Source organism: Carassius gibelio, chromosome B20 (genome assembly GCF_023724105.1).
Source record: "Carassius gibelio isolate Cgi1373 ecotype wild population from Czech Republic chromosome B20, carGib1.2-hapl.c, whole genome shotgun sequence".
Taxonomy (NCBI): Eukaryota; Metazoa; Chordata; class Actinopteri; order Cypriniformes; family Cyprinidae; genus Carassius; species Carassius gibelio.
In genome coordinates this window covers 5,075,938-5,103,782 of record NC_068415.1, presented here as the reverse complement: position 1 = coordinate 5,103,782, position 27,845 = coordinate 5,075,938, and the positions used below count along the sequence as shown (strand labels likewise).

The window sequence follows — 27,845 nt, the reverse complement described above, 5'->3', positions numbered from 1 at the left end:
AACAGATTTAAACATGAGCTTTCAGGCCATGGATCAAAGCTCTCCCTTTGCTTCCACTCTCTCATTATGGCCAAAAGCCATCCAAGCCTGTCTCTATTTTTCCTTAAAAGAGCCTCAAAAGTCTCCGAAGACCTGTGCCCGTCAGATTTACAATAGGGAATGGGACTATTTACCCGAAGTAGGAGCCATCCAGAAATAACAGTGCAGAAAAATAAATGGAGCCTGCTATATTTTTCCACACAAGTAAGAAAATATGCTATAGGTCTTGTGCCTCGCTGGTTCGTAATTAGTTCTTAAACATTCTCTGCCTTGGATCTCTGCGTCCACATTCAGTGTTTCTGATAATATACAATGCAGCATTAATGTCAAACATGTCTCACTCTGGTCCAGGGCTGTAACTCTAATCTGTTTGTACAGACTCAAGTGATTCACAAGTCTCACTCAAAAACAGTCCGTCTCTAGTCGATGCTCAAATTTGCGAATCAATTTTTATTTTGTATTTTTTTGGAAGGAATAATTAATCTAAAAATAAAAATGTTTTCAATTTTGTAAGAATAGCCTTTAGTGCTGCTCTGAGGAAATTTGTGGACAAAATCCAGCCATTTTCATCTGCATGTTTGGCAATTTCATGTTTGAGTTAAAGTTCATGTCCAGTTGGTCATGCAAATTTGCCTCAATGACCAAAAAAAAGTGACTTGTGAGAACTGCGCTTCATACATCGCTAAGTGAAAATTCGCTGAAATATGACTGATGCATGGAAGCTTGTTTTCCCCTCAGAACTGACAGTTTAAGCTATATCTTTAAATTTCACAATGTTGACTTTTTTCCCACATGAGTTTGTTTTGAAATTCTCTTGGAATTTTGAGGGGAAAAGAATCAGAATTGTGAGATAATAAGTAGCAATTTCTTTTTATCATTTATTTGGAAAAAAGCTTTTGTACTAATTTTAACACAGCAATTCTAAAACGTTGATCTAAAAAAAAGACAAAAAGCAAGTGGGTAACACATAGCCTATAGTACTTTAATATTTCAGGTTTTCTGAAGGCTAAAGATTGTTTTGTGTGATGAACAGATCTTATCTTAATTTATGTTGTTGTCATACGTCATTCACGTTTCTCTCAAAGAGGCCTATGCTTCGTGTTTTGTTTTCAATTGTAAAAATGCTTTGTTAAAATGCGATATAACAATGGCGAATTTCAAACGTGTTTCTACAGGAAAGGACGCTACGAAGTGTTGTCAGCAAGCATAAACCTTTAGAAACAGTCCTTCTACACAGCCAATAGCGATTTTACCTGCGTGCCCATGGTCACTGAGGGTGAAAGTTATTTCCCCAAGCTGGCCTGCAAGATGTTCCTGGATCAACATCCTTGTCGATCCTGGAACAACAATCCAATCAACCAATCAGAATTAAGGCACGTTTTCAAAAAAAGAAAAAAAAGGTAGGGATTGGGTTAGGTCTAGTCTTGCATAACCAGACCCTCAGACTGACGGCTGAAGGTCTGGAATTCAAGGCAGCTTTCACTGGCTAAGGCCCGGACATGAGGCCGTTTGACTGACATGTCAAAAAACCATTTACAGTTCATTTCATTCAGCGTCACGTTTCGGGGTGTAGACATGTTGCCACAATAAAAGACCAGTGTATAAAACTCTCTGATGTATTTTAAAGATTCTATGGTGCAAACTTTAAATATTTCACATACTTTTGAAACTCAGTGTTTAGTTGTTCCTGATAAATGCTCATCATCACAGTTGTAAACGCTACGCCTTTCTTCTTTCGTGAGGGGGTTTGGCGCCACAGCATCTTTGTTTCCAGGCGGAACGTTAAAGAGCGCGACACAAACATCTCCCGGAAATCCTGTAGAATTCAACCAATCCGATGTCTTCGACACTCCTGCAGTGTTTCTACTTTTGTTTCCCATATGCATTTAGCCAACAGTCCGTGGGTGTGACGTCTGAGGCTGAGACTAGGTTAGGTCTATATTTTTGAACAGTAATGTTGATCCAAGATCAACAAAAGATATTGATCCAGGAAAATGTTTTACTTGGCAAAATCACGGTGACCATCACTGAGAAGGTGTAGCCTACGTCATAATCATGTGATCCTAAAGTAGCGCATCCTCAGTGGCGGCTCTAGACAAATTTTACTAGGGGGGCCAAGGAGGGGCCAGTGTTTAACCAGAGGGGCACATTAAAAATGGCAACATATTTTATTTAAATCTAATGCAAATAAATACAAAAAGTAATTCTTGAAAAAAATCTACACAGTAATTTTACACAATCTAAACATGTTAATAAAAACAAATTACTTTTAGTACTCTTATAAAATTCAATCAGGCAATAATACATTTCACAATTTAATATTTATATATGGATGTCAAGAATGCAGAAGTGTTTATATTTATAATGCTTACACTACACTACACAGAAATAATATACAATTAAATTATGCTTATTTTAAATGTATTGTGCAGGCGAAAAATATAATAAGCTTTTAATAATCTTTCAGTGCGCAAAACCATAATAATATGAAACGCTTCAAAACTGAGCTCACAATGTGATTTTAAGCATTCATAGTCAAATCCATGTTGAAGTGTTCAATTGATTTTTGTTGCAGTGTGTCTTTCCAGTAAAACAAAAAAAGATGCAAAAACAAAGTCCTTGACACGTTCAACCAGATGAGTTGGGCTTTTTGCTGTCACATTTGTCAGCACAGCAGACAAATGTGAACCACACACCAAACAAGGTATTGTAAGTGCATGGCCATACTTAAACTATGAATTAAACTGACACAATGATCGGAAATGTTTGCTTTTCTGCAGATCAAGAAAAAAATAACTATAAAATTAGAGCTCTCTTTCAGAGAGAGATAATACCAATTCCTTACATAATACCTTATAGGAATAGCATTGTGGAGAATATACCTTGGGAGAAAGTATGGACCTTGCCTCAGATATCTGCTTACCAACAAAGTAAAATAAATAACATTTAAGTTAATTCACAAATGTTACCCAACTAAAGTTAGACATTGACTTGATTGCTGTTTTTGTCATTCTTCTGAATAAGTCTTCATTCATTTATTTTGGCAATGTTCCTACACTGAAAATTTTGGTCAGACTTTTTGGCATTTATTCAGTGTTATTTTGTAAGTGACTTCTCTTTTTGTTTTCATTTGGATTGTTTGACCATTCAAAAGAGAATACTGGAAAATATTACATAATTAATTTATGTTTCCTGTTAGCTAAATTTCACATTTATAAACAAAAGTTTACTGGCTATAAACCTCTTTTTTCTTTATTCAAATTGGACTTAGACAAGTATGTGGAAACTATACCACATCCCGACTTAAGAGCGGGTTCGCGAATCATTTGAGTCAGATCGCTACTTCAGAGCGGGTTTGCGAATCATTTGAGTCAGATCGCGACTTCAGAGCGGGTTCACGAATCATTTGAGTCAGATCGCGACTTCAGAGCGGGTTCGCGAATCATTTGAGTCAGATCGCGACTTCAGAGCGGGTTCGCGAATCATTTGCGTCATTTGAGTCAGATCGCGACTTCAGAGCGGGTTCGCGAATCATTTGAGTCAGATCGGGACTTCAGAGCTGGTTCACGAATAATTTGAGTCATCTGAATCATTTGCGTCTTTTGAGTCAAATCGCGACTTCAGAGTGGGTTCGCGAATCATTTGAGTCAGATCGCGACTTCAGAGCATGTTCGCGAATCATTTGAGTCAGATCGCGACTTCAGAGCGGGTTCGCGAATCATTTGCGTCATTTGAGTCAGATCGCGAGTCGCGACTTCAGAGCGGGTTCGCGAATCATTTGAGTCGGATCGCGATTTAAGAGCTGGTTCATGAATCATTTGAGTCATTTGAGTCCAGTGACGGCTCTAGACAAATTCTACTAGAGGGGCCAAGGAGGGGCCAGTGTTTAACCAAAAATGGCAACATATTTTATTTAAATGTAATGCAAATAAATACAAAAAGTAATTCTTGAAAAAATCTACACAGTAATTTTACACAATCTAAACATGTTAATAAAAACAAATTACTATTAGTACTCTTATAAAATTCAATCAGGCAATCATACATTTCACAATTTAACATTTATATATGAATGTCAAGAATTCAGAAGTGTATATATGTATAATGCTTACACTAGACATAAATAATATACAATTAAATTATGCTTATTTTAAATGTATTGTGCAGGCTAAAAAATAATAAGCTTTTAATAATCTTTCAGTGCTCAAAACCATGATAATATGAAACGCTTCAAAACTGAGCTCACAAAGTGATTTTACAAGTTTACGGCTTTTAAAACGTGTGTGATCTAACAGGCACAAGCGAGTCTTTTAAAACAGCAACAAACATAAAATACAAATACACAAAATAAAAGTTATTTTTTGCAAATCCACAGCCTTTTTATCTACAGATCAAGCATTGTAATGTGAGTATATAATATTGGAGAGAGTTTTACCATGCATCCTGCTGTAAATGGACGAGGTTCTCGCTATTTGAATACTGAATGGAGAATGATTGACAGCCGCAGAGGAGGGAAAACAAGGTTTCCGTAAACTTTAATTTAATGATGTAAATAGTCTTCTGTCCATAACATTAAGCTATGGAATTGCTTCAGATGACCAAGTCACCCAAACTGATGTGGAAAAAACGGGAGGCGCCGAAAAGCGAGATGTTTGCATCCCTGAATATGAAAGTGCGCTGCACTAATTTACGTGCACTAATTTACGTAGAACGTTGCGTCACATTAGTTCCGCTTTTGGCTCGCGTGTAAAATCATATTACTTTTTTTTCAGCACGGGGGTGGCCACAGGGGTGGCCAGGGGCATGTCTACAGAGGCACGGGCCTCCCTAGGCCTCCGTGTAGAACCGCCACTGCGCATCCTTGAGAATCTTTGAGAACACTGAGGTAGTTTGCAAGTTTGCTAAACCCAATGTACAATATACGTTATTTACACAATTTTATTTTAACCAATCGCCAAAGTGTCACTGTAATAAAATGTAATTAAAGGGGTCATATGATGCAATTTAAATTTTTGCTTAGTTACAGTTACAGTCTCTTGGTGCATAAAGATCTGTAAAGTTGCAAAGACTAAAGTCTCAAATCCAAATCCACAATCCAGATATTTTAAAGTTAAGAGTCAACCACAACCTCCTAAAATGGCTCATTCAAACATGGCCCCACATGTCTACATCAAGATGTTGGAAGATTTGCATAACCGCAAATGTCCACGCAAAGAAAGAAGAACTTTTATTCTCGCTGTTGAAGCCGCCGCCATGTCTTGGAGTTATCTCTGTGTTTCATTGTAAAAGCAAAACTACTTTGCTTGACCTTCCAAAAGAGGAAACAACTAGAAATCAGTGGTTAAGTTGTATTTACAACACTGTTCCAGAACAGTTCAACCTAAACATTCAGTTGTGTGCAGTACATTTTACTGACACTTAGTATTAAAAGTTAATTTTAATAATAATAATAATAATAATAATAATAAAACCCTGACTCCTGACTCCTTATTGTGATTAATTCATCATCATGTTTTTTTAAAACATTTTCTCAATGCATGCAGTTACAGAACATATCCAGTAGATGTAGATATTACAGCTACACATCATTCTAATCAAACTTTTACCAATGTGTCTGTGGCACAGTCAGACACATATCTTAAATTGTACACAACTGTGTCCAAACAAAGTTTGGACTGTGAACCAAATGAGCAACGTATTAAATTACCACAATCAGTAACAGTTGAGAATGAATCAGTGTTTGAATGGGTGTCTGTTAGTGTCTGAGTGACTCGACCATATAAACAACAGTCAGTTCTAAAGCTTGCGACAGTAAAAAATGGATATTGTAAGATTAATTGAGTATACAAAACCATATATTATTGCTGAACTTCTAAGACTCTTGCGAGTCACCCTATTTAGCCTCATTTTGGTTGTATGTTTGCAGTTCCTCTCCGGATTTCAGCAATATTTAGTTTTTAGAATCACATGAAAGTTTACTGTTGATTTGTGGTCTAGTAGAATGAACTGGTCTCCCGAATTCTGACACAAATGCATTATATCATTTTTATTAGGACAAAGTGGAAGAAACATAAATCCAGGGTTTTCTTGGAGAAACAAAATATCAGGTTTTTCCTCACAATCGTAATGAAGTTGCCATGTGACTGACAAGCAGTGGGATTTGATGGAGATTGTTGATCTGACAGGCACACGCCTGTGGCTTCGGTAGAAAGCTGACGACCTAACCAGAGGGATTTCTGGCTCTGCAGAGCTCCAGTCTGGCAGACGAACTGGACATCAAAGCCGAGCAGTAGGGTTTAGTATGAGCCCTGTCATACAGATCCGCTCCAGATCCACAAACACAGAGAAATCGGATACTTTTGGGGTTATTCTACAAATTGGGTGACATTTGTATTCCTTATATATACAGCTTCTACCATGTCTTTTTTTTTTTTTGTATAAACAAAGACAATTATATATTACCTTTTATGTATTTCATTTGTAGTATTTGTTGTAGTAAAAGTATAGGCTATGTAAAAACAATCAATGAATAGCTTCTCCCCCCTACCCCCACACAAACACACACACACACATATACACACACACACACATACACAAAGAGATTGTGTGTTCAGAAATTTGAAGCATTAATTTTTAGCTTTTAAAATATTAAAAATGTTAACAAATGTTGATATTTTGGTCAAATGAAACAATAAAACTGTTAGAATTGCTACATTTTAAAGCCATAATTATATCCTACAATGCATTTAATAAACAAACTGTAAAAATGGTAACCTGAAATCATGAAATAGCTATTTTACCAGATTTAACCCATAAAACAATTAAATAATATCAGTTACCTTTCCTTTCCTTTTTTTTACTGTACCTAAACATTATTCATATTGTATGATTTTTTTTCAACTGCTTACATTTTCAAAAATGTACACACAAATACAAGAATTGCACACAAAAAATGAAAAATGCCTCACATCTCTTGCAACATGAAGCATCTCAAAAGAAAACACATGCAAACACCTTTGCCATAATATTAACTAATTGTCAAATTTGGGTGTCACATATAGAGAACTGTGTGTTGTGTTTTGTAAAAAGAGTAAAAGACAGAGAATCAGCGTATGGCTTTTGAAGATTTGGTGTGTGGTTCTGCTGTTTGAGTGTCATGTATTAGAAATTGTGTGACAAGTAAAGTTTTTGTAAGCAGTTGAGAAAAAAACACTGTAAAATTCTACAGAATCTTACTTTATTTGCTTTATCTTATCTTACTTTATATTATAAACTGAAAAAAACCCCACCTTTTTTCAGTGAATGACCTTATGTCTGTGCAGAGAATGCACATATTATTATTATTTTTTTGGATGAGACATTTATTACTTGGTTATATTTCATTTTGAATAATGGAGCCTGCTGTATTATTATTTTCCTCAAAAGTGATTGATCAAAGCCAGAGCTGTAGAAGAGATTTTCTTCATTAGCTTTTAACATGGAATCATATGGTGAGCAGAAAGGGTGATTACAGCCTCAGTAAAAACAGATTGTCATTTCAGTTTTTCATTCAAGTATGGAAATGTTGCTCTTCCTGTAGTGGCAGGATGTGGCTGCATGCGGAGACAGTTGCGCCTGAGAGGACCCTAATTCATTTAGGACATGACTTGGTGCCTGCGTACGAAACCGGGACAGCTGAGTTTCCTTCTCGGTGCTCCATCATACGATATATCTCTCCACATAAGAGCACAATCTGCTGTTCCTGAGCCCTGCTTTACCCACAGAAGCTCTCGCAAGTCCTCGGCTGTCAAGAAAATTCGTTTTATCATTCAGCCATATAAATCATCGCAAGCTCCACAGGAAATCGAGAAAGTTTGACTTTCCAGTCATAAACCATAAAATCTGTCATTAATATAATAACATGCATTGGGATATTTGGAGACAGGGCTAAATGAGTACCAGACCTGGGCATCGATAAAACGGTTTGGCTTGCAACATTGGGCAGGATTGCGCCTCGTTTTCCAAACTACAGTATCAGATATAATAGGTATAATGTCACCGGGACTATATGTCACTCATCGTGGGAGCTCTCTGGAAACATTATTTGACCGGTTAGCATTACCAGTTCATTAGTTCTCAATTAACACTCAGTCACCTCAAAAGGTTTATAGGGCCGTTTCTTTGACGAGAAACATGTCTTTGCTCCTCTGCGACTGGCTGAGGCTCAAGATGGAGTTTCCTTCCAAATATTTCACATTTTAGTGTTTGGCTCAATCTAATGGAAAAAGGCCGTTTTGCATGAAATTTTGGCATGGTGCTGAACTCTGTCCATCATGTGCAAGTCGATCTTCGCTGAGACGCTCACTTGTATTGAGCGGCCTTTGACAGGTTAGATGGAAGATAACTCGAGTCTCCTGGCACAAACCTATAGATTTAACAATGAGATCTATTGTTCATCGGTAGCTGTCCATGGTACTGATATCAGAGCCGTTCATTCCACAACTACCTTGATTACCATCTGGCGGATTTGAGTGTAATTTGACCAAAACTGCTCTGAAGTTTAGGTTCTTAACACGCAGTATTGGCAAAACTATAGTTTTTTTCATACACTACTCAATTTTGGGCTTTTTAGAGTTTCATAATGTGTTGTTTCAGACTAGTGGAAAGAAAACATCTAAAATACACTTGCAAGTGTTTATTTTATTGCACTTTATCTTGCATCTGTATTTCAAATATATCACATATCTTCACAGGCCATTTTCTCAAAATTAGTTTATTTTCTTCATGTACTGAGCCAGAAATTGCATCTTCTGTATAACACTTACTAAATGTTACAGTTATATTTCAATCTTTATTCTTAAAGTTTTGACAAAGGAGTTTGTTTATATATAATTTAAGATGTAATTGTTTTTTTCCTTCTATTTTTTTCTGGATGTTTAAATTTTCTGATATATATTGAGTGCTGAAAAATATACCCAAAATCTCTAAACCCTTTGACTCTAATATGTCAACGAAGTGAAACAAGAATTTGTAAGAACCGCATAGAACTCATGTTGAGTAATGGGTCAATCTTCCCAAAAACTAAATTAAAACAGCAATGATTTTAAAGCACTAGATGGCGCAGCTGAGCTAATGTGACTGTATCTGGACCTCCTCGTGGTGTTAAATCCCATTAAAAACAGTACCTAGATGACTTTGTTGACCAAACGTTTGACTAAAATAACCTTAAGCTACCTGATGAGAACAAAACTTACACTTTTTGTTTGAAACCGAAATGAACTATCACACTATTGTCCTCGTTAACGCATCTTTTGAAGATGTGTTCATTTTGAGGAGCTTTATAACATTGAAAGTTATGGATTAAAAATGAATCAAATGTAAAACTCAATTGATTTGAATAACGACACTATTGACTTCTCTAAAGTTGCTATACAGATGGGTAGAATTTGTTTCAAAGCTGATGAACTTGAAATTGAAGTAATTGTATATTTGTTGCTTTTTATTTATTTTTGAATAAACTATGTTGAATAAATGATGATCATATAATAATAGTTTTGGGGCGGACTGTTCCTATGAATAAATATTTTCATTTGATTTTTAATTTAGCTTTATGCATAAACCTCACTAAATCGAGCTGTATTTGTGCTCAAGCTATTAATACTATTTGTTAATGGTGTGTAGGAAAAAACAAAATTAAACTTATGTGACTTTGCCATTTTCAGGTATGTACTATGTTTTAAATGTGTTAATATTTTCCATGGATTTTTTTTTTTTTTTTTTTTTTTGCAGTATTGGTGGCCACACTGGTAGTATGGCTCGTCTTTGGTGCCTTAACACAGACTGTCTGCAGAGTTACGTTTGTCTTGGGTTGTTTGACACAGAGGTGCTGACTGGTTTGTGGGTGGACTGTCTCTCTCCTTTTTCACTTGGCAAGACAGTAATTGAAAGATTGATGTTAAAGGGAAAATCTGGGGGAGTTTTTCTTGACCAAGAACAATACAGTATCAGGTACAGCACCCTCTCAAACACTCAACATTACTTCAGATTTCACTCCGCTGTATTTAATAATACACAGTGGGGTCTAAAAGTCTGAGAGCACACTGAAAACCTTGGATTTAAAATCTAATTTAAACTTGGACATATACAGAACAGATTTTTGTGAACATTTAAAACAAAGAAACATTCTGAACAATTTCTTTGTTATGCATCCAGATTAAGGGAATACTACACTCAAAAATGAAAATGTGTTGAGAATTTAGCAACCCTCAGGCCATTCAAGATGTGCATGAGTTTGTTTCTTTATCAAAACAGTTTTGCAGAAATGTAGCATTACATCACTTGCTCACAAATAGATCCACTGCAGTGAATGGGTGCCGTCAGAATGAGATTCCAAACAGCTGATAAAAATGTCACAATACTCCACAAGAAATCCGCATGACTCCAGTCCATCAATTAATGTATTGTGAAGTGAAAAGCTGTGTGTTTGTAAGAAACAAATCCATCATTAAATGGGTTTTACTTTAAACCATTGTTTATGGCCAAAATATCAGTCCATAATCTGTAATAACTCTTCCTCCAGTGATAAAATTAAACCTCTGTTGTCCTTTCACATCAAAATCCACCCACAAATTGGTTTAGAACTGTTTTGTCTTGTAATGGATAGAGGACCAGTATTTTTGCCTAAATATTTTAAAGTTAAAAACATCTTAATAACTATCAATCTATGTATGTATTTATTTATTACACTGCAATAATTGATTGACTTGAGTGGTGTGGATTATAGTGATGACTTTATCATCTGTTTGGACTCTCATTCTGACGGCACCCATTCACTGCAGAGGATCCATTAATGAGTAAGTGATGTAATGCTACATTTCTCCAAATCCATTATGATGAAGAAACAAACTTATCTACATCTTGGATGGCATGAGGGTGAGTACATCTTAAGCAAATTTTCAGTTTTGGGTGAACTATTCCTTCAAGAACCTTGTCGTCTCTGGCTTATTATTTGCTGGATGCAGATCGGAACATCTAAAGTGTGAACCTGAAACTTGCTTTTCACACTCAGTTCATATTCATTGAAATCCCAGAAAGGCTCCTGGTTTAAATGGAGATGGATCACACTCTGATTATGCCTGTTATGTCTTTAAGTAATGTGTAACTGTCCCAATTTAACAGACATCAGTACCAGAGACACACAGACGCAGCACTGAGGCCAGCCGTACGCTTCCAGGACCATCCAAAGCAAATGTTGATCCAGACTTCAGTCCAAGTCAGTGTGTTCTCTTCTACAGTAGTGCACAATCCCTGAGCTGCTTCCCAGCTTTCATCTCCGTCCAGGTATCTTCAAGGTTCATTGATAAGGCAATGAAACTGTATGTAAATGGAACAACCCGGTGCATGGACTTCTGGCCATTAGTCTTCCCTAAAGCCCCAATGTGACTTTTAATCAACGTCAAACAGGGGAAAAGAGACAGAGGAGAAAGTTTAATGACGGAGATGATATATTTAAAGAGGAACAAAGTAATGCCAGGAAACTATGATAGAATACTATTTTCGAGATGGACGAGATCATTGCAAAAATTTCTTTTTATTTCTCTTACAAAGAAAACTATTATAACAACATACAACAATCAAAAAAGCCAATTTCTTTCACTGTTGTCATGATAATTTCCCTTAAACCCTTTTTCTATCCGTGGATAAAAGAGAACAGGCTTCACAGGGAAGAAAAGCCAGATAATTTAAACACAGTTGTGCAAAGGAAATAAAGCATGCAAGAACCAGACAAATTTGCTACAAGTTAACCTGTCAGATAAATACTACTAATTTACAAAAGGAGAAATGAGATAATAATTCAACAAAACTAGGGTGGTGTATTTACCTCCTGTAATATACAACATGGTCTCTGAACGTTGTAAACATTTCGTACACACTCACAGCTATTTCGATCTATAGGTAGACGTCCTGATTTAAAGCCGTTTTGCCGTCAGGATGGGATAACAGGGAATGCTGACTTGGATCCTGTGATGAATTCAAGCAACGGCCCTGATTAAAAGCAGCCAAAAAGAACCATGACTAGTCCTGCCAGAAATGCAATACTGGACCAATGTTAAGGTAAAGAAGGTCAGAAATACATCCAACTCAAACTAAGAGCTTTGGTTTATTTTAATTTAATTGCTTAAATATGGGCTTACAAGCCGTATAAAAAGCACTGCTTCAAGGAAAGCTTTCGGTTGTTTGGTGAGGTCTGTTTAGTTCCAACTGTAAGGCACTCAATAAATATAACTCTGTCAGACGATTGCAGTTGGGTAAATCAATCTGTTGATGACTGGTGAACGAAGGATAAAAGCTGATAATGAAGATTTTCATTAACATAACTGACAATGTACCACCACATCAATGGAATAAAATGTATCTACACAACCGTTCAAAAGTTTGGGCTCAGTAAGATTTTTTTAAAAATGTTTTTGGAATAAAAAAAAGAAAAGAAAAATGTATGCTGCATTAATTTTATGAAGATAGAGAAAAAACAGTAATGTTGTGAAATATCACATAATATTTTTCTTTCTGAACATATTTTAAAATGTACTTTATGTGATGCAAAGCTGTATTTTCAGCATCATTTCTCCAGTCTTCAGTGTCACATGATCATTCAGATATCATTCTAATATGCAGATTTTCTGCTCCACAATGTATTATTATTATTTTTATTATTATTAATGTTTCTAACATTTATAATGATTGAAAACAGTTGACATTTTTTAAACATTTTCATATCTTTTGTAGACACGGATACATTTCTCTTTCAAGGATTCTTTGAAGAATAAAAAACAACAGCTTTAAGTTTAAAATAGATTATTATTTTTTTTTAATCCATGTTAATGTCTCTACTGTCATTTTTTTCAATTTAATGCATCTTTGCAGAATATTGATTTCCTAAAAGAATTACTGATCCCAAACTTTGAATGTTTACATACTATTAAAAAAATAATAATAAAAAAAGAATTTACTCCTGCTGCATTGTTGCAATGGGTAATATAGTGCTATAACTGAGTGCATTACCCCTCTTTTTTGAGGATATGAATTGCTCCAGTTATCAGGAAAACAATATCCGTGTACGATACATCCAGAACCTTCAATATTCCCCACTGGAAACCTTTCCCAGCCGCATTTGATTAAGCAACATAAAAGCTAAATAAATTATCCCAGCACATGCACGCTACTCAAAGAAAGCTTGATGTAGCACACTGGCAAACACTTTCAAGCATCCGTGTCTGTTTCTTTGGTTAAAAGCTTTAAAACAGTGAAAAAGCACTTAGCATAAAGCAACATTAACTGCTTACAAATGTAGTGTACTTAGACACAGAGACCCTATTTCGTTTGAAACGCAATTGACTTAAACGTACAACTTTGTGTGATCAATTAAGGCACAGAAATTTAAATTACCCTAAATTAGTTGCATTAACTTGAACATAGATGCTTTACAAAAATATTCCCTCTATGACTCAAGTTCCAAATACATTAATCAATCTACGGCTTTATAAGTTACTTTTGTCAAATACATATAACTTAAATGCTTAAGTTAAAAAAGCACAAAAAGAGATATTTGATCACAAACTGTCATGCAGATGTTGTTCAGTGCTTTAAATGATATATTATAAACATGCCAAGACAAGTAAATAATAACATAATGATAATGAAATTCTCGATCCATCTCTATTCCTTCAATTCCAAATAATCCATCCTATGACAATGAATCCCAGAGGTCAAAAGGTCCAGAATAATGTATTACAACAACAAAGTCCAATGTAAAAAATACTTCCCTTTCAACAGGCTCATAAATACTTATGTTAGCGAGGGAATGTAGTTCAGCGAGACAGGATGAGCATCCTAGTAAGGTTTGTGCTTTAAAACCATGCTGTTTGTTTGAAGGTTCCATGTTTATATAATTGTCTGTTCAATATGGCCGCCACACGCCTTCATCCATTCTACCAGCAGGATTGAGAAGAGTGGGGGAGTTGCTATGACTTCCATCTCCCTCCACCCCCCCACCTCCATCGGCCTGGACCGGGAGGTTGGGGTTGACCAGGCTGGTTCCTGTGGATGCGCTAGTACAAGGTGGCATCATCCGAGTGGGCGATCGGTCTCCTCCGGGAACCATAGAGAACTGGTAGGAGCCCGAGGAGGCGCCGTAGTAGAGATAAGGTGTGCTGCTGCTCTGGAAGGGTCCACTTTGGCTCTGGGTGGAGCCGGGGTACGGCGGGGGAAGGTAGGTGTGGTAGTGAGCACTGCCAAGTGACATACCGGTGGTGACAGGGGTGGGCGTGTATGTGAAGGTGGCCGGGTAGTGCATTCTGGGACTGGAAAATCGGCTCTCTGTGAGTGATGAGAAAGTGGGGAACTGACGCTCAAACTGGCCAGGAAAAGGACTCAAATCTGTCGAACCTACAAAAAAACAAAGATTGAGGTTACTTTTTATAGACGTATGGAAGAAACTGAAAACAGAAATTCCAGTAATGAACAATCATGACAACAAGCTCTTCATTTAACTACAACACTGTTTAGCTAAGTGCATGAATATAGCCACTATGTTAAAACTGTGTTTTAAAAACTAGTGTGACCAACTAGAAATCATGTGGTAATTAGTCTTACTTTTTGGATTCAACTTAGGCCAATCTTCCTTTTATTACTAAATTTAAAGGGTTAGTTCACCCAAAAATGTAAATTAGTCCATAAATTACTCATCTTCAAGTCATCCTATGTGTATATGACATTCTTCTCTCAGACGAATCCAGTTGGAGTTAAAATTGTGTTTTCAAGCTGTTTCATGGCATTCAGCAGTTGTGGCATGCTTTAGTCCAAAAGACGTTAAATAAAAGGTGCCCATCCACAAAAAAAAAAAGTGTCTCTCAGGACTCCAGGGGGTGAACAACGGCCTTTTGTAGCGAAACGATGAGTTTTTGTCAGAAAAATATACATTTTTAAAACATAATAATCACTTTAATCTAGCTTGCGCTCACAGTTGTAAATGAAGTTTTTTTTTTCGCATGCGCCACTCAGAAGTGACAAACACGAAAGTGCAGTGGAGAAAACAAAATAAAAAAAAGTTACTAATCAGAAGTACAAAACGAGGATTTGTAAAGAAAAATATCAGAGGATTTCGATATAAGCCAAGAGAAGACTAGTTTTTCTTTGCTAAGTAAGGAAATTTGCTTCCTTTGCCCCTGTTAACAAACCATGGTTTTCATGAGACTCAATGGTGCATGTGTAACGGAGGCCAGCGAGTAGTGCTGTGCAGGTAATGGCTGTAGCCATTTAGCCTCCTTGTTAGTGCGTCCGCCTCCCATGCCGGAGACCCGGGTTCAAGCCCCGCTCGGAGCGAGTGCGAGGAGCGGCGGAGAAGACCCGGGTGAGAGGGGTTACATTGGTGCCATGACCCGGATGGGAGTGAGGTTTAGGGGGGTGAGTGTAACGGAGGCCAGCGAGTAGTGCTGTGCAGGTAAACCTCACTCCCTCAAGAGACGCGCTAGTGGCTGTAGCCATTTAGCCTCCTTGTTAGTGCGTCCGCCTCCCATGCCGGAGCCCCGCTCGGAGCGAGTGCGAGGAGCGGCGGAGAAGACCCGGGTGAGAGGGGTTACACATGCACAATGCTGACCTCATACATCAACAGCACAGAGTTTGCCCCCGTGTACAACCGTTGGTGCAAGCTACATTAAAGTGATTATTACGTTTTGAATATGGATATTTTTCTTACAAAAACGCATCGATTTGCTACAGGAGGCCTTTGTTTACCCCCTGGACCTTTTTAATGGGTAGGCACTTTTTATTTAATTTCTTTTGGACTGATGCATGCAACACCCACTGAGTGCCATGAAACAGCTTGAAAGATCAAAGAAAAGTTTTAATATAACTCTGACTGGATTCATCTCAAAGAAGAAAGTCATACACCCGGGATGACTTGAGGGTGAGTAATTTCTGGGCTAATTATCATTTTTGGGTGAACTAACCAGTTAAAGAGTTATGAACAGTCTTGAAGAAAAAAAAATATGAATAACTTAAGATAGAATACGCAGTTTATGCAACTGACCCAAGAGTTATTTTTTTATTATGTGAAATTTATTATTATTATTTTTAATAAAAACACAAAAACTGATATATTTATTACAATTTAAACTGTTTTCTATTTGGATATAATTTAAAATGTAATTTATTCCTGTGGTGGCAATGCTGAATTTTTAGCATCATCACTCCAAGTCTTCAGTGTCACATGATCAAAAGTTCTAACTAAAAGCATTTATTTAAAAAATAAATATTTTTTAACATTATAAATGTATAACTGCCACTTTTGATCAATTTAATTTGATACTTTCTGAACAAATGTATTAATTTCTTATAAAATATGTATAAAATATAAAATTTCAACATCAAAATTTCACAAATCCAGTGCATTTTAAACTAAATTAATAAAAATAGAAAAACAGATTTAAATTACAGAATGTAACTATAAAAAAAAAAACACAATTAACTTTAATTTAGAGACATGCAGAGGAGGACAGTATATCGATTAGTTGGCTTCACTTCATTGTGGTTTTTCCTCTTTGTCAAAGACAAGTTCATGTGTATGTGTATTCATGTGTGCGGTTATATGTCTCAGTTCATTTGTGTCTCCGGGGTATTTATATGCCTCTGTATGCTGTGTGCATGTTTAAATTGTTCCTGTGCATACATAAGTGTGTGTGTGCATCTGCATTGGTTGCCGCACATAAAACACAACTAGGATGCATAATCGGTCACACATTTGGAAACGTTTAGGAGGGGCGCAAAGCAGCATTGTAGTGAGAGAGACAGACGTCTGCACTTTTGTGGGCTCCTGGTATCTTCAGCATTATAAACCCAGGCAAAAACTGTCCATTTGCCCCTCTGTCCTTAACATATTCTTTATTCCCCTCCAAAAATCAGAAACCACTAATGGTCTGTAGCTAGCGCTAGTGCCAAGGGGTAGAGGAACAAAAAGAAACGGCCTCGCCTCCCTGGCACGGAGCTGTTTTCATAAATCACACGGCGTCTTTCTTGTCACCATGTCTGCGGGCCGACTGGGTGGCATGGTTAAATGTGGGTGATTTGTGGAGGCACAGCTTGTCGCTATCGCTAGTTTCCCTTTCCCCTCTACACCCATCCCCTTTTCTCTCATATTTAAAATCTTTGGTTTGAGCATCTGACGATAATGGTTCTCTCACCCCGGGCTATACAGAGTGCCTGTGCTCTGAATAAGAGACTGAATGATAAAAGCAAAAAAGTTATTTACATACATTCTCTGCTAGTCACCAAAAATCCATAGACGAGATGGCGCTGGTCTTGAGAACAGATGCTATGTCTGTAAAACTAATGATTTATTTGGCAAGACTGATTTGATGCAGGTGAACCAAACAATTATGGCTAATTTAGAAGTTTAAGTCATGTCTACATGAGGAATGATGTCACCATGCAACACAGTGCAGTAGTTTTTACTCTTTTGTATGCTACAATGCTAAAGCTAAACCTATAACTTTCTAAATTTGGCAGGCAAGTACATAAACACATATGCTTCAAACTCAATTTCACTTTTTCGGGGGAAATGAATCAGACTTATAATTCATATTGCAACCAGTATTGCTAAAGCTAAAACTATAAAAAAAATGTTTTTATATATTGAGAATTTATTTAGATGTTTACAATAAATATTTAATTATACAGAATTATTAGAACTACTTAGAAATATTTTCTAAACTAAATAATAATAATAAATGACAAAGCACATTAAACTAAACATTTATATTAAAAATTTAAATTAAATATTAAATAGGACATGCTAAATGACAATATAAATATAAAACAGTTAATACAAAATATAAAGAAAACCTATGACAACACATAAGACTAAAATAACACTGAATGCAAAAAGTTGTTTCTGTCAAGTGCTGCTATAGTTGTGATTTACAAATAGTTTTCTCTTTCAGGTCTAATACTGTTATGGCAGAGGAGCAGTTTGAAGAGAATAAATGTTTGAATAAGTTATTTTTGCAAATTTGCTTGCTCACAGAAATAAATTACACATTTTACCTTTAAAGCTGACATGATCTGAATAACAATAATCCAAGTTTAATAGCACAAACATTGAGGTATCTCTATCGCCCCCTTGAGAACGGAAGTATATTACCACTACCGCAAAACAAAATGTTGCAAAGACTAATACTCTGAAGAGTTTTGTATCTGCAATAGACAACAACAATGCATATTTGCTTTGTTACTCTTACAGTTAATTTGGAGGAGACATCAAAGAGCTGTGTCCTTATCTCACACAAAACCTATTATTAACAAAAGCTCATGCGCTGGGATCAAATGAAAAGATGATATACCTAAACTAATTAAACACGACAGGCGGGTGGCAGGCGTCCAGAAGCTGACAGCCAGCACTCAGGTGAGGGAGATTCTTGTTTAATCACTTTAAGCCTCTCCTGGTTCTCAGGAATGGATGAGGGTGTAGTATGGCAGTAAAAGAGAGAGAATGAAAACACTTACTTGGCACTGAATCAAACAGGTGTTTGGAAATAGAAACTAGTCTGTCTACATTTATTCTTTAAAGGTGACATTTCTGGGTGTGTTGCAGGGCACACAAGGACAAATTAGCTTATGGGGTGCAAGTCGGGCAACCGAGTGGCCTTCCACACCCCAAAAGGTTCTCTGGGAAGCGTAACGCTATAAAGCGGCTTTATTTGCCCGCCACTGGCCTGTTATTATGTCTTGGTCTGTTATTAACAATATACTATGCAGGATCAAAGCCATGGAAAGAGGAGCAAAAGAAACCTTTTTTTCTCTCCCCCACGAGTTTTAAAAATACTCGCATGGTGCAGTCCAATTTTAAAAACAGTCTCCGTTTACATGTATAGCACTATTAGCTAATAAAAATCGAGCAAATTTGAGACTGTTTCTAATGAATTATGACACTGAAATGTAATGCTATGGTTTGTTAAATATCACTGAGCATATCAGCTTGTATAGAATACATTAGCATAATCTATTATCTTTTATGGCAGCATTTAAATAAAAAACAAGCTGGTTAAAGGTAAAGTGTGCATTTTCTTTTTAAAAAAGGTAGATTTTTAGAAACCTGTTTGAAATGTGTTATTTAAATTTTTTGCAATTCTGCTTGGTGGCACATAAAAAAAAATGTTGAAATGGTTGTGCAGCATGAATATTTAACATTAATTTAACAATAACATTAATAGTTACTGTGATTCTTTTTCTGCAAATAAGGTTCAAATTCAGCTCAATCACCAAACTCAGTGCCATTTAAATGATGAAATTTGGTAAAGTTCATTTTATGAGAAAAAGTTATTTAAAAAATTAGATTTGAGATTTAATTTAAAAACTGTAAATATCTCTCAGTAGAAAATTCACCTTATGATTTTCAAATATCATTCAAAAGTTGTATAAACGAAGCTGCGGTATTCACACAAATCCCCATCTTTCTAAATGTGCAAAACCACCATAAAACATGTGACCTCCCCGCTGCCCACTGCAGTGTCTGACGCAAGGGGTAGGGGGCGCACCTGCTGTAGGGCTGAGGCTGGAGGTTACCTGGGAGGCGTCTGGGCACATCGCTGATGGAGGGCAGCCCTGTGGCCCGGCTGGATGAGAGCGGGGTTGTGGAGTGCACAGACGGGGAGGCCATGGGACTCAGGTAAGATGGGTACGTCTGGTCATATGACCAAGGTGGGGAAGACTGAGCCTGGCGTGGATCTAAAAGTACAAAAGAAAAGAAAGCAAAGTAGTTAAAGGCATAGTCCACCCAAAGATGCAAACTCTGTCAACATTTACTTGCATGTTGGTTCAAACCTATATGATATATGACAGTATATACATACATACATACACACACATTTGAATTCTGCCAAAGGCATTCAGAATATGTGTGCTACCCAAATAAAATAATGACTAAAAGTAAGTGTTTTAGAACGGGTTTCTCAAGCCAGGTGGTGCATTAGACCAGGGGCTCATCTCTTGTTTCCAAAATGCATCACAAAGTGCTTGAGAAAGCTGTAAACTAATTTCACATTGCACAAGGTGCAAACAACCTTACGCCTGTTTAATACATAATCCGTCTGCTGTGCGTATGCGTTTCGTATTTTTTTACGCACACATGTTAACGGATTCCAGCGTTCATGCGGTTGCGGTCCGTCAGTGCGTTCCAGGAGCATTGTGTCTGCATCAGTGCAGCGATATATATACCATGTTTTCCGGACTATAAGTCACACTTTTTTTCATAGTTTGGCTGGTCCTGCTTTTTATAGTCAGGTGCGACTTATTTATCAAAATTAATTTCACATGAACCAAGAGAAATGAACTAAGAGTTCACATTACCGTCTACAGCTGCGAGAGGGCGCTCTATGCTGCTCAGTGCACCTGTAGTCTACACTGAAAACAGAGCGCCCTCTCTCAGTTGTAGATGGTAATGTGAACTCTTGGTTCTTGGTTCTAAATAAATGCAAAATATAGTTCAGTGTGACTTATATATGTTTTTTTTCCTCGTCATGATGTCTTTTTGGACTGATGCGACTTATACTCAGGTGTGACTTAAGCCCTATTCGGACGGGACTAGTTTTACAGGGGGTCGTTAGAGAAATCTGCGTTTCGCAGACATACTTGGTGATTTTAATCCCGTCTGAATCTGCCACGTCTTTTTGCCACGTCGATTGTGTTACTTATTTATGGAACATAATTACTGTTTACAGTCTGCCGCTGGTTCTGTCGACAAGGACGTAAGCATACGGGCCAACCAAACGAACCAAGAAGAGTTTGGGACAAGAGAGAAAGAGTGAGGATCAATATCGGAGAGAGCTTCGCGACAAACTTCAACTAGACAGAATTGCTGATCAGAATTGCTGATCTATCTTGTGTTTTACTCGACAGGTGAGTTGTTTTCATTCGCATCTTTACAAAAAACGTATGCTATTATAACGAGCAACAAGATTAGTATTATGGGGCATACACGCCAAACGCGGGTCATCGCATCTCTAGACCCATCATATGGGTCAAAATTATAGGCTTTTCTTTTATGCCAAAAATCATTAGGATATTAAGTAAAGATCATGTTCCATGAAGATATTTTGTAAATTTCCTACTGTAACTATATTACAATTTCAAATAGTTATATCGTAATTTTGGTATATTATACCAAATATTGTCCTATCCTAACAAACCATACATCAATGGAAAGCTTATTCATTCAGCCGTTAAATTATGTATAAATCTAATTTCGAAAAACCTATGACTTATGGTTTTGAGGTCCGGGGTCACATATGTTAATTAATCAGTATAACCTGTCATTAACTTAATTAAAACTGACAATTCAACTGTTCTATTTATATATGTATGTCTCATATAAAGTCTTTGTGTGGTAAGCAAATACAATGTGATCCCTTGAGCAAAGCATTTAAATGAAGGCATTCTCAAATGTTTGTCTGAGATGACATATTTCATGCTTCATAATTCAAGCTTTCTGTCATGCCAAGTATCAGTTTTAAAGCAGGCAAATAATCGCTAAAGTCAACAAAATACGGTTCATTCCTTCTCAGATTGAGTCACTTGGCTTGCACACGGTACAGTAACAGGAGCCAGAGTACAGGACATGCGCTCTCAGAGCAGTAATTAAGGACAGGTGATATCCTGTTCTCTCACAGTGACACAACGCACTGCCCTAGGCTGTCCACACTCGGTTTCCACTTGTCCATCATGTTGCAGTGTGCGATTTCAGCTCAGATAAACCACTTTTTGCTGAGACGAATAGACATTACTGTAACAGTGACAGACACCAGATATGCTGAAATGCTTGGGAGGATGACTAAACGTAATCGTTGTTCGTAACAGAAACAACAATTCTGACTGACAGGTTAGCGGCGACTTAAAGGATAATTTTCTTCATTCATGTGGATTTGCAAATGTGCAGATTATATCATTAAAACAGGAACATAAGAAACATGCATGTTAGTAAATTAGCATTGCCTGGGAAACTGATTAATTACAACAACATCAAGAGGCTAAAGTTGGGAAGTCAAGGCCTAATGGTTAGAGCGTTGGACTCCCAATCGAAGGGTTGTGAGTTCGAGTCACGGGCCAGACGGAATTGTAGGTGGGGGGAGTGCACGAACAGCTCTCTCTTCACCTTCAATATCACGACTTCGGTGCCCTTGAGGATGGCATTGAACCCCCAACTGCTCCCCGGGTGCTGCAGCATAAATGGCTGCCCACTGCTCCGGGTGTGTGCTCACAGTGTGTGTGTGTGTACATTTCGGATGGGTTAAATGCAGAGCATGAATTCTGAGTATGGGTCACCATACTTGGCTGAATGTCACTTTCACTTCACTTTTCACTTCACTTCACTTTAAAATTGTGTATATAGAGAGTGTGAGGAGTTGTGGCTGCTAAAAGATCCATCCATTCTTCAACCCACTTCTCTTTTTCTATCTATCTTTGTAAATACTTATAAGCAAGGCTATTGATCTATATGCAATCCCATACCTGTAATCTGAGTCTGCCCCTGAGGTGTGAAGGAGTTGGGACTGCTAAGCGAGGGCCGTGGCGTTTGTGTTGGCACAGTAACCCGCATGGTGGTCTGCCGGATGCGCTCCAGTTCACTGAGACGGTCCGAGAACAGTCCAGCCTTCGGCGAGTCATCCAACTTCGGCCTGTGCCCTGCAATCAACATATACTGCCTTTAATTAAAAAAAAAATCTAAAAAAAGGGCTCCATGTAAAAACAAGCAAAATGTTGTGTGATTCATGAGCAAATGATTCTTATGAGTCAGTTCTTTCGAATCATTCAAAAAGACTCATAAACTACTGGATTGAGGTAAATGTGTGCCAAATACATAAAACTTAAACAGTTAAATATGATACACATCCATCCATTCCCCAAACCCTCTGTCCTCTTTCTAGGATTGTTTGGATTCTGAAGCATATCCCAGAGTAATTCAATATTACTACATCATACCACATTTGCACCCTAAATGTATCCATGGTCAACAATAATTGTAATATATTATGTAAGTGTTAAATGTCCAAATATTAATACAGAACTTATATTCTTAGAAAGTATATATATCCATCCATCGGCCTAAAATTATATATAATTTTTATACTGTAACATAACCCCCCCAACACACATATATTAAAACACATAATTTTCTGTAAAAGGTATATAGTGGGTTTTAAAAATTGATTGTATCTCCTAGCATGAAAATGTTAGCCAGTCTATGATGTGTATGTATGGCATAGGTTTGACTATGAGACAGGTGTTCCATTTCCCCTCTTTATAAGGGCTTTCATTATGCCCCATGACATTTGAGTCTTTCAAGCCACAATCTACTGTGACTTTGCCATATGGAATCAAACCGAATCTAATTTCATTTCCACAAAAAAAGTTTTAAATATTACATATTCTATATCCTTAAAATATCTATTAATCTGTCCCATCAGGGTGGGGATTTGGCTTTGACAATGAAGTGCTATGTTTGGCATATAATAACATTTTGTTGGCACACACTGAACACTCAACCTTCCCAGACAAGACCAAACCCATATAATACAAGACCGCATGTGCCTCCTCTGTGTAGGACGCATGATGACACTGGCCAGCACCTTTCTGGAACGCTATAACAAGAGCGTTTAAGAGTCCATAGCCTCAAGTCTATTCTCGGCAAATTAGAGGAGGGATAAGACAGCAGTGCGGCCCAATACACAACTAGCCCCTTTTTCCACATTAAAATGGCCCAGTGTCTCCCTCAGACTGCAGTGTTTTTTCTGTGAAGGCTGTAAAGTAAATATCAAACAGGAGAAAGAGAAAAACTCCCGCTGGAGTTGGCAGCGCTCCAGTTGGCACAGACAGAACACGTTACCTCTATATCTTGACTAACCGGCCTGCGCCAGAAGAACAAAGAGAAGCAGCAGACTCTCAGAAAAGTTTCTTAATCAAATCGTTAAAGCACTTTAGAATGTCTAGAATATGAACTACTGTATGAATCAGTATTTAAGGTGTCATTTTTTAGTCTCTTAATATGTAAAGACAGCTTTAAGTAAATCATAGGTGCTGCAAGACTCTATTTAGAGAAGGAATCGTTCATCTCAGCCTCCCCTAAAAATCTGAGCTTATCTGTCAGCACCTTTACAAATCTGTGATTATGTGATTTCTCTTAACGTTTAGTGTCTGCAGTGAGTTATTTCAGTTAGAGTTTGAGGTTATTTCACTCTCAATTCTTCACAAAAAGAAAAAAGAAAAGAAAAAAAGTAGTACTTAGTATTTTTGTCTTTTTTTTCATTACACATTTATAAACATTTTTAAGTCAAGACACTTACTTAAAGTGATAGATCACCCAAAAATTAACCTTCAAGTTGTTCCACACCTGTATGAAATTCTTTTTTTTTGTAAACACAAAAAAGGTAAGTGAATAACATGGGTTCCTGAACCATTTCCGGTAGCCATTGAATTGATAAATGATATGGAAAAACTATGGAAGTCAATGGCGTCCGTCAACTGTTTGGTTACCAACATTCTTAAAAATATCTTCTTTTGTGTTCAACAATGGAAATTCATACAGGTTTGAAACAACAAATTACAATTTTCATAAAAAAATAAATAAATACTGGAATTACCTAAACATGTTGAAAACTTTCATGCAAAAAACAAGATTTTTTTTTTAACTGTGTAATCCACTGACCAATCTTTTTTGTAGCTGTTGTTTATATATTGTGACGAGAGTGAGGCCGGTGGAGTTAATGAGAATGAACGACACCTGGACCACTCGTCCGTGAGGGGCTGTCGCGCTGTTTTGTGTTAATTTTATTATTAAAGTTTTATTTAAATGTCCGCCGGTTCCCGCCTCTTTCTTCCCAACCTACGTTACATATATAAACTCACTCAATTTGATAGATTTTCAGAAAACAGGTATATCTTTATAAGACGTTAACTTATGGCCTGAAGTCATGTGGATTATTGTGAAGTTTTTTATCAGCTGTTCGGACTCTGACGGCACCCATTCACTACAGAGGATCCACTGATGAGTAAGTGATGTAATGCTTAATTTCTCCAAATCTGTTCCCATGAAGAAACAAACTCATCTAGATCACAGATGAACTGAGAGCGAGTACATTTTCACAGAATTAAATTTTTGAACTATTCCTTTAATATTTTAAGTAACTTTGCTACTCAAGTAAATGCATCTTAATTTAAGAATGTTTCGATATTTAGACAACAAGACATAAATACTAAGATAGAAAATCACATTTTCTAGCATATTTTACCGTCCAATGGCAGAAAGGTGTTTAAGAAACCAGTTTAAACACATGGATTCATTATTTCCATTTGGTGCACCAAATCTTTCAGAAACTACACACTTCATCTTTAATATCGTGCATGTCTTCTGTAGAAGCATGAGAAATGACACAGACAAAATAATATAGTATTTCATCACAATGAAAACATTACAGCTAATGGAAAAATCATTAGCTTGCCTCTGAGTGTAATTTCAGGACATTGTTGCATTGCAGTCTACCCTTGAACTCGAGAGCAATGTGACATATGTAAAAGCTAAAAGCAAGCATAACTCAACCTCCTAGGAAGTGCAGCGCTTGAGCAAACCATACCTTTTCACACAAAGCCAATTTATCTAGTATAAAAAGCCAAACTATAATTTTTGGTGACAAGCTGAATCCAGACAGTGATACTAACATAAATCCTGCCGGGGAAATAAAACGGACAAAGATGTGCTTTGTGCGACTTAATTTCATGGTGATTCATATGAAACATAATGTTCTGTGCTCAGTGAGACAGCGGACTCTGATCACCAGTAAATTTAGAGTCTTCAATGTGCATGTGTACTGATCCAGCCTCCCTAAAGACAGATTTGCATGGGGTGATATTTACATATTTCTGGGGGTGTTGAGAATCACTGGAGCAGAAGTTACAATAAGACCACATACAGGTAATAGGAACACCAGAGATATATTCGCAAAACAATGGGAATTTTCAGCAAGAATTCTGGAATGTTAAGTGGCTTGTTTTTGATTCTGTCTGTGAGGAATATGTAGCCACCTCAGTTTGGATAATGTGTCTGGTTACATTTCCTCGCCCAAGAAGGATCTCTTGGGGGTGAGGGCAGCCAAGTGGTTAACAATCTGGGCTGCTAACACAAAGGTTTTAGGTTCAATCTCAACGGTTTGGATAAAATACAAAACCAGGAATGAGTGTTAGAAAGATCACAAGCACCTTTGAACTGTTGATTTCGACAGGTTGCCTCAGGGCAATGAAGAACCTCTGATCAAATACAGTTAATAGCTAAATAATGGTCTCTCTCACACTGTGACAATTATGATGTATGTATATATCTTTTCTGTATGCTTTTGAGAAAATGTTGGCTGGAGCTGTGGCCTAGTGGTTTTGTGTCTGATTTGCAATATTTCTTGCATTTGATTCTTCCACCTATTCCCATGTCTACTCTCAGTTTTTTTTAATAATAAAAACTAGGGGAAAACACTTAAATATAAAGACTATTCATAGTTAGAGACATTCATAGTTACGCATGATGGAAAGCTATGACAATTATGATAGATGATAAATTCATACAGTTTTGGAACAACTTGAGAGTGAGTAAATAGTGACAATTTTAATTTTTGGGTGAACTATCCTATTAAAAATCTTTTTTCTCCAGTGTGGCTTAGAAGTTTATTTATATAGTATATTTATTTATATTTATATAGCACATTTTATACACAATGCTATTGCAAAGTGCTTTAGATAAAATAATAATAATTTTTTAATATATAAAGTAATCACAAAAATTGATTAAATTTTTTAAGACTTACAGATAGTAAATGATATTTGTATTTAGTAGTTTTATTGCCGTTTTAATTAAATTCATGATAAGTGAAATATAAGTGGGTTGGACCACAGACATCCATGCAACCCAAATTTTTTTAGAAGATACTGTACCCCTGCTGAAATGCAGGCTTCATGACTTTAAGGGTCTTAAACTATCTTAGTGACAGAGAGTAAAGGAATGAGCACAGGGACATCATCTGTATGCGGATAGGTATTTAAGAGAGCCAGGAAACCAGATGAAATCACTGCTGGAGGGAAAGTCCCAAAAATTCCTGTCATCCCCCAGCCAGTGGAGTGAGATTTTTGATAGCTAGCACTTCCATGTCCAATCACAGAGCGGAAGCGCTAACACATTCATTCCAGATGTTTAAATGGCCTTGTGGGATGTGGAAAAGCCTCCAGCTGACACAGATCTTATCTCAGGTTGAGAATCACAGAGCAAAGATAATTATAATGAAGTAATTCCTGTTTTCAGGCTTCCTTTGATGATGGGGTTAGACTGTATGGTAAACAATGGGTGAAAATAAATTAACGAGTGTGAAATATATGATCTGAGGTTTTTTGGAATATTCGACACACAGCATGAGAAGCTGTTTGTGTAAGGAGATCTAAATAAACATTAACGGTCCAATAAGGAATTCTGATTGCGATGAGAAATAAACACAGGAACTGCTGAATTGAAGCCACAGTTAGTGTCTGTGCAACTTTGGCTTCAGTGTCACACCATCCTTCAGAAATCATTTGAAATATGTTAATTGGTAATGTTAATCAATTGTAATTATATTTCAAAAAATTACTGTCTATTATAAAAATTGCATTCTGGGGGATAAAATACACGTCTTTTGGTGGGTTGCCCAGGTAAAATGTGCATTTCAGGGGGTAAATATCACATTATTGGGGTTGCTTCAACCCGATAT

General features: G+C 36.9%; 1 protein-coding gene across 1 annotated transcript in view; it reads right to left on the bottom strand.

The window, feature by feature from the left end:
- Nucleotides 1–11,589: 11,589 nt before the first annotated feature.
- The window catches only part of runx2b (RUNX family transcription factor 2b), a 44,020-nt gene continuing 27,764 nt past the window's right edge, over nucleotides 11,590–27,845 (bottom strand). Inside the window, exons 6-8 of the mRNA XM_052585792.1 lie at nucleotides 22,576–22,749; nucleotides 19,636–19,797; nucleotides 11,590–14,463 (exon numbers count right to left, since the gene is read on the bottom strand). Of these exons, the coding sequence (XP_052441752.1) occupies nucleotides 13,976–14,463; nucleotides 19,636–19,797; nucleotides 22,576–22,749 (824 nt within the window). The 3' untranslated portion in view covers nucleotides 11,590–13,975. The remainder of the gene's footprint in view (nucleotides 14,464–19,635; nucleotides 19,798–22,575; nucleotides 22,750–27,845) is intronic.